At 41.9% G+C, this 12,501-nt stretch overlaps 1 protein-coding gene and 1 long non-coding RNA gene across 3 annotated transcripts in view; one reads left to right on the top strand and one right to left on the bottom strand.

The window, feature by feature from the left end:
- Positions 1–12,501, bottom strand: part of LOC125335736 — a 70,562-nt gene that overhangs the window by 18,721 nt on the left and 39,340 nt on the right. The gene's annotated exons all lie outside the window — the stretch shown is intronic.
- The window catches only part of LOC125335728 (myosin-13), a 29,255-nt gene continuing 26,621 nt past the window's right edge, over positions 9,868–12,501 (top strand). The window contains exons 1-2 of the mRNA XM_048323572.1: positions 9,868–9,904; positions 12,279–12,495. Of these exons, the coding sequence (XP_048179529.1) occupies positions 12,292–12,495 (204 nt within the window). The 5' untranslated portion in view covers positions 9,868–9,904; positions 12,279–12,291. The remainder of the gene's footprint in view (positions 9,905–12,278; positions 12,496–12,501) is intronic.

Raw genomic sequence — 12,501 nt, 5'->3', positions numbered from 1 at the left:
TACAGGTGGGGTGTCACCTGAACGGGGCAGAATTCCCCCCTCCCCTCCCCTGCTGCCCATGCTGGGGGATCAGCCCAGCACACAGGGGGTCTCTGGGTTCCAGCACACACTGCCAGGGAATGTTGGGTTTCTTGTCAACCAACACCCCCAAGTCCTTCTCCTCAGGGCTGCTGTTGATTCATTCCTCACCCAGCCTGTAGATGTGCCTGGGAAGGCAGTTTATGCATACATACAGATCTGACTGTCTATATATACACACACATACATAGATACATATTTATATATGCATACATACACTCACTCATATAATTTCCAAAGCTATTTTTTTGAGCAGCGATCCAGTTATGTGAAAATTTGCGTTATTCTTTCATCATTGATATATAATCAAGGTCAAAAGTAGTCACTCTTTTTAGCATTAAATTTCAAGGCTTTGATAAATACTTTGCAGCTTTACAGGACAGCTTGCCCTGATTGGATTCCTAGTTGAGTGTCATGACATCTCCAAGAATGTTCCCAGAGTCACATGTCAGACACCTGGAGAAAAGATGTCTGTGGGATTGATTGCCACCTGTGAAAAGGATTGCTACTGAGTTCCTTCTGGAGAAAGAAAAACTTGACAAATCAGCATGCAACTTTCGTACCACACAGATAATCCTGTTTTAATGTATGCCTCCTTGCTCAGACACCCTCTTATCTGCCAAGCAATGTTCAGGTTTTGGGGTCCCACTTCCTACTTTTTTTATGATGGTTTTTTTCCTGACTCTGAGTCAAGAAGATAATATTTTTCTTTCAGGGAGTGTGTGAACTTCTAACCAGAGCACAGCTGTGCAATTCCCCCCCAGGGTGTACACACATGTTCTGTGTAAATGTCTAGCTGGGAACACACCTGCAGTCTTGGCGCTGGTTGGACCTGAGGGTGTGGAGCTGCAGCAATCATGTCACTCTCAGGTTAACTGATCCAGCACGTTATATTGTCCCCCAAAATCCTGAGCTTGCTGAACTGCTGTTACAAAAGTAACCAGGAGTTCCTTCAAAATTATTTATTTGGAAAGACAGGGAAGGTAGCTAAAAAGAATTGGTGCAGGGTCTTGCCTGTTAAATGTGGAAGAAAAGGACAGTATGGGGTTTCTGCTTGTTTGAAAACTAGAGAAGTACAGCACATTTCACAAACATCTCTCTTTCCCATACCCATCCTCCTGGATATTTTCATAGCAAGGAAAGAAGCTGTCCTTGCAGCACCCAGCTGCAGCTTGGCTCCACAGAGATGCTTCAGAGAGCAGCTCTGGACTGGATGACTGTTCAGGCAGTGGTGAGCGGCCATGGAAAGAGCAGAGCCCTGATATGAGCCCAGTGACCCAGCTCTGCCCCTGGCTGCTGGCAAGACTGCAGGTGAAAGGTGAGGCTGCCATGGGCAGTCAGAAGGCAAAAGGGAGAAGCAACCTCGCTGTGACACAAGTTCACTTCTCCACACTGCATTTACTGCCTGCTTTGAAACAGCTCAAGCAAAGCACAGTGTTGATGTCCTAGATATAGAATATATTTTACAAAAAGCAGAGGAGTCCTTAGCACCAGGCAAGGTCTCTGATGCCCTGGTAATCCTTCCTCAGTACACAACGAGGGCTGTTTCATAACCTGCTAGCAGGCTCTGCGCAGGAGGACAGCAAGGGTAGAGGGGACATTACTGAGTAGGGCTGTGAGGTTCATCAGGGGCAAAGAGGATCCATGGCCTTTGAGGGCAGTACAGGAGCGCTGTGCTGGGCCCCAATGCGATATATACATAAATAGAGCTGCTGGACTGAGCTTCTCTCCAAGCTGCTCCTGGGATTTGCTTCAGATCAAGCCACTTTGGACACTCAGACACCATCCCCAGGGACACTTATACTCCTGCAGCAGGATTATCAGCCTGTCCTTGTCCAGGATCACTTCTCAAAACTAGCTTATATAACATCACAGACACAGCTTCTTTAAGAAAGGTGATAAACCTTCTCACATGGCTTATGGATATTGAGACACTACCAGCTGGCTCTCCCAACTATCCACATACCTTTGATTCTCCACTAAGTTTGTGGAATAGCACTTCCCTTTACAAATGCTGTTTTTCTCAATATGGTTAATTATCACTGTGTTCTCAAATTCTAATCCTTATTAACTTCTACTTTTTCTTAGTATTGGCACTAAATTTACTGGGCAACCATTCCCTGAAACACTTTTCAAAAATTAGCATTCTACTAGACAACTTCCAGATCTCCAAAAGCAAGGCAGCTTTAGTAAGAGCTCACACACTACAGCCACTGGTCTAGATGTTACACCTCCGTGCTCCTATGGAAACCTTGGGTAAGTACCCTCTGGTCTTGGCCACTTGGAACTGACTACTTGTGTTGTCTATTTGGCAACAGGCAGAATGTACAATCTTCATCATTTAATTAGCTGAAAATTTCTGGCAGGGAAGTCAAGCCATTTTTATCTCAACACGGGTTTTTTCTGCTGCTAGATAACATCCCAAATTTGCCGTATGATTTGCTCTTGTGCAAGGAGACAGTACAGGTATGAGATCAGCTGTAAATGGGAGCAAACAATATATATTATTTCAATTGCTTCTGCCTCCACTTCTGTTTTTGCTATCAGAATGGCTTGGATTAAAAAAAAAAAAAAAAAAAAAGTTTTGCTGCCTTCACAATGGCAAGGTACAAATAATGGCCTGGTAATTAATTGTTTTCAGTTTGGTTGCCTCCAAAAGAGCATAAGGAAGAAGATCTGTCGCTTAAGGTGAAATAGCCCCACAGTCCACAGGGTAATAAATAGTTCTTGTCAGTAACTTGCACAGAATATGGATTGCTGCCAACTTTGCAACTGCTGAAATAACCTGCAGATATGGTCATGCCACTGGTTTATGATGGGGGAAGAAAAAAATATAAATTTAGGATATACATCCCCTTTCCCCTAAAATATACAGTATATATCATTGACTATTTTGCAGTGTTCAGTAGCTAGCTGAAAGTTATCTTCAGTGCTCATGTTCCAGTATTACAGCAGAAACTTTTCTAGGCTGGGGGTAAGTGACAGCTGTGAAAAAAAGGCTTGCAAATATATTTTTAGAAAGGAATCCCTCAAAGATTTTCATTAATTCTATTTGGCCCTGGTGAAGTGTCAAACTCATGTTCAGTGATGCAGAAAATCAGCATGAAATATCGAACACTTTTGACAAGTTTAGGCTATCTTTCTGTTCTCTTTGCATAAATTATCTTTGTGCTTTCATTAGAAAAGAGTATTGTTTAAAGAGAGGCTCAAAAGATCAAAGTACACGTTTTCAAATCTCAACTCATTTGTTTCTATTAAATGCAGGAGCATTTGCTGAGATCAAAAATGTGTTTGAAGGTACATCTCTCTATGTATATGCAGTTTTTCTGGCAACACTGATCATTTGAGCCTAAAAGTCATGCTGTCTAACGTGAGAAGAACTATGTAGGAATTCTTGCTTTGTCCGTGGAACAGGAGACTGAACACCAAAAAGCTTTCAATGAAACAGGACACCACCAAATGAAACTGTGGGGTTACCATGGCAGTGACAGCTATGCACCTTGGGAATGGTGTCTCCTTTCCTCCTTTTCTCCAAAACCAGTCCCCTACAACTTTGCAAACACATAATTTAAATCACAGGGAACAGGCTTTATCCCATGAATGAACACAAATGATGTGTATGATAGAGTATCTTTGTGGCTTTCAGAGAGCTGCATGAACAGTGAAGGATACAGTCCAAACTTACAGAATTGCTAATGCAGATAAATGATCTTAAATCATCTTTGCATCAGATGTAATGGAAGGCTCCTACATGGAGGCTAAATCCACAAAAAATTACATTTTTAGAAGCTTTTTGAGTTGATGTGGGACAACAAGAAGGTAGTTGCCCCTCTTCCCTTTTCAGTGTGCTGTAATAAGACACAGTTATGGTGGAGTGATAAAAGGTCTGAAAGGTGATGATACCAGGAAGAAATATGTATCTGCCTGAAGGCCCAGGGAAAGGGAGTTGGGTATGAAACATGAGAACAGCCATACTCGTTTAGACAAAAACGTCCATCTGTCCCCAAAGTGTCAGATAGTTACAGATACAGCAGCTTATCTGTCAGTGGTTTGAGGACCTAGTATGGAAACCTTGCTTCTCTGACCACTTGTACTGGGAAAATTATCTCTTCATGAGCCTCCTCTGGAAAAGCTACTGGGTAACTGTCACAGGATCAAAGCTATTTAGTGCTACAGGAACAGGTGTGGTGTGTACCCTGAGTCTTGACAGAAGCACAGGATGGAGAAAATAATCACTCTGCCATCCACAAAGGGCAAAGAATTAATTAGATAACCAAATGAACAAATTTGTCGGGTTGGGCTTAGCATGCCTATCTAACCTTTCAGCTCCCAAGACAGGCTGACATTTATGTGTCATATAGTTTGACAAAGCCAAAATTGTGAGAAATCCTGAAGATGTTTGTGATTGACCAACATTTGCAAATAGGAGAATTTATAGAATTCCAGGAATAACAATTTACAGAAACCATGAAGATTAATCTGCTAGTACAACATGTCTCCACTATTCTAAATGGATGGAAGGAATGACGTCTTATTATCTGTATTCCAGAAGCATAATAAATAGTGTCCAGAGGTATAGGACTGATTTACAGACATCTGGGGTTTTCTGAGAGAGACATTGTCAGACATTATTACCTGAGAAGAAAAGGGAATGGATATGTGTCAAAACAACCACACAAAAAAAGACATTCTGCTTAAAGGTTCTTTGTATCTGCTGGCAGCAATCATGAATCTGTGACTGCCATCACCTGTAAGAGTAATTTATAGATCATAGAATATTCTGAGTTGAAAGGGACCCTCGAGGATCATCAAGTCCAACTCTTAAGTGAATGGCCCATACAGGGATTGAATCCACACCTTGGTGTTACTAGCACCGTGCTCTGACCAGCTGAGATCATCTCAGGGCCTGGCTGGGGCAGACATGCACAGTCTGTAGGTGGTTTGCTGGTATCCCTGAAACTCATCATCTGCACCACCTCCAGTCTATTGTTTCTTATGAGCCCAGGTTTCTCCTAATAACTTGTGAATTCCCAGACATGCTCAAAAATTATCCTTATTGCTTCTCCTTCATTCTAGAGGACCTCCTTTGGGGAAACCATTCTCACTGACCCTTGGGGTCAGATGCCCTGCATAGGTGCTCCATCCTACCTTTTGGCAGTGAATTACATCTTCTTTCACTTGCTTTGAACCATCATCCTGGTACTTGTGTTTGCCATTCTTACATAAAAGAGACATTGAATAAGTGTATGGCACTCTGGATTTTTCAGATAATAGAGTTATTTTATTTTCTCCACTGAATCTTCTTCAAACTGGAGAATCAAAGTCCACTCAGTCATTCCTCAGGAGGACGTTATTCCATACCAGTCATCTCCTTCTGCATGCCTTCTCTTAAGTAACTTATTCTAACAATCTGGCAATCAGACACTATATTTCAAAAGCATCCCTGATAATAATTTTCAATAATTCTTGAAATATTGGGGAACACCCAGAGGGCAGCTAGTAATTTAAAATTCTATAAATAATATACGTATTTGCAACACTTATAACAGTGTTGCAAATAATAGACTTATCATATAGATATTGATTTGGTGCAAACACTGGAATACTTGATATGCCAAACTAAATCCAGTAATTTGCACTACCTTTAAGGCAGCTTAAACTGTGTTGATATTTATGAGTTTATATCCTTCCTTACTAAAAGCAATAATATTAATAGCACACAGATCTGCTACTGATTTCATTTGTCTGTGTTTTGGTGAGCTAGAACAACACAAGACCAGAGCAGTACATACTACAGATTAAAATTTTCTGAATTGACAGATGTCAAAATACTTCTTAATATGTAGGGTCACTAGTGGGTGGGTGTGCCATTGTAAAGGGTTAGTTCTTCCCTACATACTGTTTTACTGGTTTTTACCCAGGAGAAAATGTAAAATCACTTTAACTACAAAAGAATTAGATGAGTCAAATATAGAAAAACAGATAGCCTCTGACAAAGAGTAGTCATGGTTCCAGTATACTTATGCTTAAGCTAAAGATGCACGTAATTAAAATGCAAATATAAGCGCTCATAGCAAATAGTGAAGAACACAGTCTGTAATACAGATGTGGGGGACCCAAACCAGGTCTTGAGATTGTTAAAATGTAAAAAGGGCCTGCAATTCTGCTGCTGCAACCAGCTCAGCTAATTTAAATGTTTGATAGACAGCAATTGACCAAAGAAAAATGCAATAATAATATTATCTCCACATCTGAGTGGTGTCATTGTCTTTTCAGAGAGTGTCTGTGCTCACACTTAGGTCAGACTGGAAAAGACTGTCAATGACTCTCATTTAAAAAAAAAGTAATAGAAGCACTGAAAAACATTCTAGAAAGGACTCAAAAAAGGAGAGGAAAGGCCTAAATAGGGTGCCTCTTAATGCTACAGGAATCCATTTTCTACAGGATAATCCAATTCAGATGCCTTTGCTTCCTAGTGTAACTAAATCACAGGCACCCCGAACAGAATCCAAAACAAACAGCCATGAGAGCTGTGTAAATGCACCAAGGATGTTACCCAACATGAAGCAATGACAACAATGCATCTGACAATCCATCTCTTCCCACAGAGGAAACTGGGTCATTCCACAAAAAGGTGGTTAGATTTCAGGGCCTCTAAAGTTTAAATAATTTCCTGACAAATATTTCTTCTGCCTTAAAATAAAGAAAAATTACGTAATGATGACAGATCTACTTTGCCACCTCATCTCCTGTACAAAATTACCTTGTGGTAAGAGTATTTTCCCAAGCTGTGAGAGACCTGCAATCAATTCTTACTGTTACTTGGGGAATGCAGATCCCAGGCTCCCTTTCCTGTAATTATATGGCTCTCAGCAAGCTCACAGCATAGACCCACATGGGAACAGATGAACATTCTCAACATTCCTGCTGAAATTCTAACCTCTGAGGGGGGGAAAAAATAAAAAAGGAAAAAAAGGTAGTCTCTGGGATGACTTTGCAACCTACTGTTCAGGAAATCTATCTGTTCAGCTGTGTATGTTAAACCTTATTCAAAGACCTCCTTGTATATTTTATAGCAAGCAGCTACCGATTGAATAGTGTAAGTGGACATCTCTGTGGTGGTGGTTCTACAGAGCTGTGGTCATGTCTGGCTTTCTCATATTTGTTCTAACTCAGAACATTTTGAATTTTTTTTCCCTCGTATCAGAGGAGCTTCAAGAAAATGGAAGGAAAGGAAAGATTAACTCTGCTTTCCTCACTGTAACTATCTTTTAATTAAAGGTGCAGACTAAACTAATATTAAAAACATGAAATAATGCCCATGAGGAAAAATTAATCCCAGGCAGATTTTTACACACAGAAATGGTGTCTAAGTTGGCCATCACTATTCAGAAGCGATCATGCAGATAAAATAGCTAGTCCCCTGAAAACACTAAGCCAAGCAGTGCTTGTCTGGGGAGATTCCTCTGTTCCTGACAGTGGGATTTCCTCCTCTACACTCATGACTTCTTGGGAAGCACATCCTGAGTCAAAAGCCATCACTGTGTCCAACTAATGCCTCTTTTTGAATTTCTCCACCTGCACACTCCTAACCCAGGGAGCTGGTATACAGCTGGATTCCAGTAAATGCTTGTCAAAAACCTCAGCTTCCCAAAACTGTTGCACCTCTGTGATGTGACACTGGAACACATAGCCACCTCTTCCAGCCACTCCAGCCCAGTAAAGCTGCCACTGGTGCCTGGGGAGCCAATGACTCTGCCCACGCTGAGGGGCACAGATGTCACTTTGGGGTGTCCAACCAGTAGCAAAGTTGGGCACGTGTCCCAGAGACACACAGAGACACACAGGACACTGACACAAGTGGTCACAGAGCTGCTACAGCAGCCACGCAGGTGCCATCAAGAGGACCTGCATCACACAAGCACAGACAGATCCCCTCCTCCTCAGGGACAGGCAGAAACAGGAGTCACCAGCAGAGTCACACAGACCTGCTCACCAGGCTCCCAAACACATGTGCAGCTCCCTTGGGTCCAGCACAGCTCCTCTGTCCCCCTCAGACCCAGCCCTCCGACTCACGTCACAGTTTCCTCTTTGCCTACTGGTCCAGCTTGATGCTCGCACACACACAGCTCTCCCACTCATCCCACAGGTGCTCCTGGGCACAGCATCACAGCCCCCTTGCCTGCCCAACATGCCAGAGGTTTGTTTCTTCTTGTCATCTCTGTATTTGTTTTGCCAGACCTGTGTCTCTCTGTATATATTGTTTAGTGTTTCCCCTTTTACCTTAGTTTCCCAACACACAAGGTTCCTGACTTGATAAGCTTACTAGAATATATATTTTTACACTTTCACATGCCTTCACCAAGCAGTGTGACTGACCAGGTTTGGTTCACACCACCTCCTCCCTTACCATTTGTCAGACAGGTTTGTGTTCCAGCACGTTCTCAGTTAGGGCTTCCTCCCTTTCTTACTGTCCCTTGCAGTGTCAAAAGCAGCCCTTAAACAGCTAATCTGAAAGGAGCAGACACTCTCCTTCCACAAGCCTTTACAGAGCAACTTAGAGTTATTCTGGTTTGACACCCAGCCTGCCCCATGACAACCTCTGCAGGACAGTGGAGTGGCACAAAAGTCAGGCACCTTTCTGCAGGCTGAGACCTTGAGCATGCCTTGCAAACCTACAGCTCAGGAATGCAAGTTCCTCCTGTGGTCCATAAGCTGGCAGTTGCCTCACTCTGTTCCAAGAGGCCTGAGCCTGAGGCTGGCTTCAGGCTTGCCAGTGCCTCACACAATGGTATAAAAATTTTTGCCTCAATAAATCTTTCTTCTTATCTAGCAGCATGTGTAGATAAACTGGGAGGATAGGAGGGCATCCATTAATATTATATCCTTTAAGAGATAATTGTGCACAATTAGAAAAATCCCATCCTGCTGACTAAGGCAAACCCTTGCAGTGCAGAGCCAAGTGTTGCCTTATTTGGCTTTATCAGAGCTGTCTTTGGGTTCCTCCATCCTCCATCCTGGCACAGATCAATGTGAAAAGGACAGGTCAGTGCAGCTGACTCCATACAACCTTAAACCAATCCTGTCTCTGAGTAATTAGCAGAGAGATCAGAGCTACAACACGTTTACAACTAAAGAGTAAATTATTATTGACCAAAAATAGAGCACTCGAATGCTGTGTGGGCAGGAGGTAACGTATAAAGAGCCGCAGCCGAAGGCAACTTTATTATTTGTTACCTCAGCATCTCACGGTAAGTGCCATCCTCTTGCTTCCTACTCTGACCATGACATCTCCACAGCTCCCCAGAAAGGTGGAGAACAAAGGGGCGTTTTCTTCTCATTTCCCACCTCTAACATTCCAGCTCATGCTTTACGTGCAAAGTCAAGGTTATACAACCCAAACCACTCCAGTGTGGTGCACAAGCAGAAGCAGAGGAGTCATAGGATGCCAGTCCTTGGAAGGGCCTTCTACCAACTTTGCTCACTCCAAGTCCTATGAAAGGCACCAGAAGACTCTGAAGGCAGTTGAATTTGACTAGGAGTATATGTGTAAAGTGGCTAATTTTTTCCTTGACATTAGATTTGTTTCAAGCAGCTCACAGGAATGTGGGGAGGAGCACAAGACACTGTGGAATTTTGCTCTAGGTCAGGAGCTGTAAGGCACTGTGTGCAGTTCAGCTGTCTGGAGAGACTGCACAGGGTGTAGGAATGTTTGATATGGCATATGCTGAAGACAGTGGACTGGTTTTGATGTAACTCTCTCTGTCCTTTCTTTAACTATTTCACACAGGTTCTGAAAACAGATATCCTCGTGGGCTCTCTGAAGGTAGGGGTGTAACAAATAACACATACTTTTACTAATTGATCCTGAGCAATAAGTAAAGCTCACCCAGACAATGGCAAGGGCAGGTGCAAAAGACAGTGATGTAGAACCAGCATCACTGGAAAGGATATATTGTATTTTCATCAACATGAGCAATAGTCACAGTTCTTGGAGGAATACTCCATGTATCAGGAAAGAAAATTACAGATGCTCAAACTTAGTCAAGAGGGCATGATAGACAGAGACAGTAATGGCTCTTTTTATGGTGTAACCTTAAATTCTGGGATTTGTAGATTATTAAAATTCATCCCCTGCCATCTGCACAGCTGCTGGAAGCCTGAGGTTGTGTTTGGAGAGGAGGCTCAAAGTAATAGTCAAGTGTCAGTTTCCTCTGGGGGAAAGTCTAGAAAATTATTTACTGGCTGTGGTTTATCATACAGGCACTGAAACCCAAACAAAGTTCAGAATGATCTTGTCTCCTGCCTGATAGGCAGATCTGTTTATGTCCAAAGAGTAACCTTGTGTGCATCACTCCCTTCTAGGTTTTCTGGGGAAGGTTAGTGACTTAGTGACTGGGAGCATGCAGCAGAGCACAGAAGGAACCTTCCACACATGTGTCTTCTATCCTAAAACCAAAAGCTGCTCACTGAAACTGGAGCTGAAAGGGATGGAAGTGCAGGGTATGCTCCTAGAGAATGCCACCTTCTCTGCTCAGGAATGTGTAGCGATCTGAATTTTACACAATTTCCTATCAAAGACTTTAAGTAGTTTAACAGACTGCGCCCTTTGAGGAATTTTCTGATATCCCTTTTCTGATGGCATTTTCTGGTGTTCTGCTTCACTTTTTCATGGACACTCTGAAATAGCTTCTCTCTTTCTTTTCTGTTGCTTCCCTCAAGCCCTTCAGATGCAAGATCACAGAGGCGAAAATCCTGGGCTCTGTATACGCAGAATAGTTTCTAAGTAAGCTAAAGGTTCTGGATTTTGTGCTTTGAAATTCCTGGCTGTTAAAAGCTCTTGTGTGAGGCCATCCCTCAAAGTCCTGCAGGGTGCAGATCCCATAGCAGATAGCTCTTGCTGAGAGAGATCAGCACTTCTACTACAAAATGGCCAGGAGAAGCCTTACAAATGCCTTCATACTCCTTTCATCATTTTCTTGCACATAAAACCATTCTGTTTTGACTGTTTCAGTACTTTGATACCGTGGATGTACACATCTTGCTTTTTCAATTCTGTCCCTTTCTCTTCTTTACTCTTCACAGTGCATCAGACAGCACACAAAGTAGCAGGAATTTAGAAGTTTTTTATTATTTTTTTTCTAGCCTATATATTAGCCTGCCTGGGGAAGAACATTCTGTTTATGCTAGATTCTGCCTACATTATTTCTACTTGTGCTGTTTCCAGATGCTCTTGAATTATCCATGACAGTTCTTTTGACCATAGCAAGCAGTAGCATTTATTTGTGTTGAAGAATTTTTACTAGATATTTTAAAAAATGCAAATTTAAACAGACCATAAATCAGTTTTCTCAAATATCTCTACTAGACAAACCCCTAACAATATCTGGTACATATGATTTGTCTTTTAATGATCCATAGCTAATGTTACTTTTTAAAGGTTCAAGCTATAATATGTTCAAGCTATAATTGAAATTCTTTGAAATGTTATATCACATACTTATTTACCAAGATACTATGTTATTTAGCTAATATTATGGTCTTAATTATTACCTGTAATATACATTATATTCCTTTGTTGGCTAATTTTGCAACATAACTGAAAAGATGTTTTGTATTTGGCTCATACAATAAACAGGTTTGGCTTTAGATAGTTGATGACTGACATTCACAGTTTGTTCCATTGCTTGGTACAGCCAGAAACTAGTTGAACCTCCCCTGTTTGGTGTTAATACATCAAAACCGAGGGTGTTAAACATACCTCCACCTGGAAATCACACGTGGGAGCCAATCTACATGACTCACAGAGCTTACTTTTGTCTAAATCTTTAGATGTCCAATGAAACGATCTCAGTGGATTTGTGTATGTGGCTTTGAGAAGGATGTGGCTGTGCAGGTCAGTGAACAGCAGGTGAAGACAGAGCAGGACCAGCTTTTGAAGACTTGTAACTTGATATTCTCTTTGCTCTCAGTTGGGCACATAGGCCTATTTAAGGGGGATGTCTCCAAAAACCATACATCTCTGTCTACAAAAGGAACTTTCTTTATTAGCACTTCTTCAGTGGATAATTAAAATTGAGGCAGAAGTTAAGTGCCTGATTAGTCCTCCTCTTCCTATTAGTCATTGAGCATGACCACTGTCTGGATAAATGTAAATTACAAATGCACAGACTTTCTGCAACTTTTCTGTATTCCTCCAGAGCAACTGCAGGCATGAGTTCAGATGCAGAGATGGCAATCTTTGGAGAAGCTGCTCCCTATTTAAGGAAGCCAGAGAAGGAGAGAATTGAAGCCCAGAATCGCCCATTTGATGCTAAGTCAGCCTGTTTTGTAGTAGATGATAAGCAAATGTACGTGAAAGGTACCATACAGAGCAAAGAAGGTGGCAAAGTCACCGTTAAAAAACATGATGACACAGTAAGT

Source organism: Corvus hawaiiensis, chromosome 19 (assembly GCF_020740725.1).
Source record: "Corvus hawaiiensis isolate bCorHaw1 chromosome 19, bCorHaw1.pri.cur, whole genome shotgun sequence".
Classification (NCBI taxonomy): domain Eukaryota; kingdom Metazoa; phylum Chordata; class Aves; order Passeriformes; family Corvidae; genus Corvus; species Corvus hawaiiensis.
This window is presented reverse-complemented; position numbering and strand designations above follow the sequence as displayed.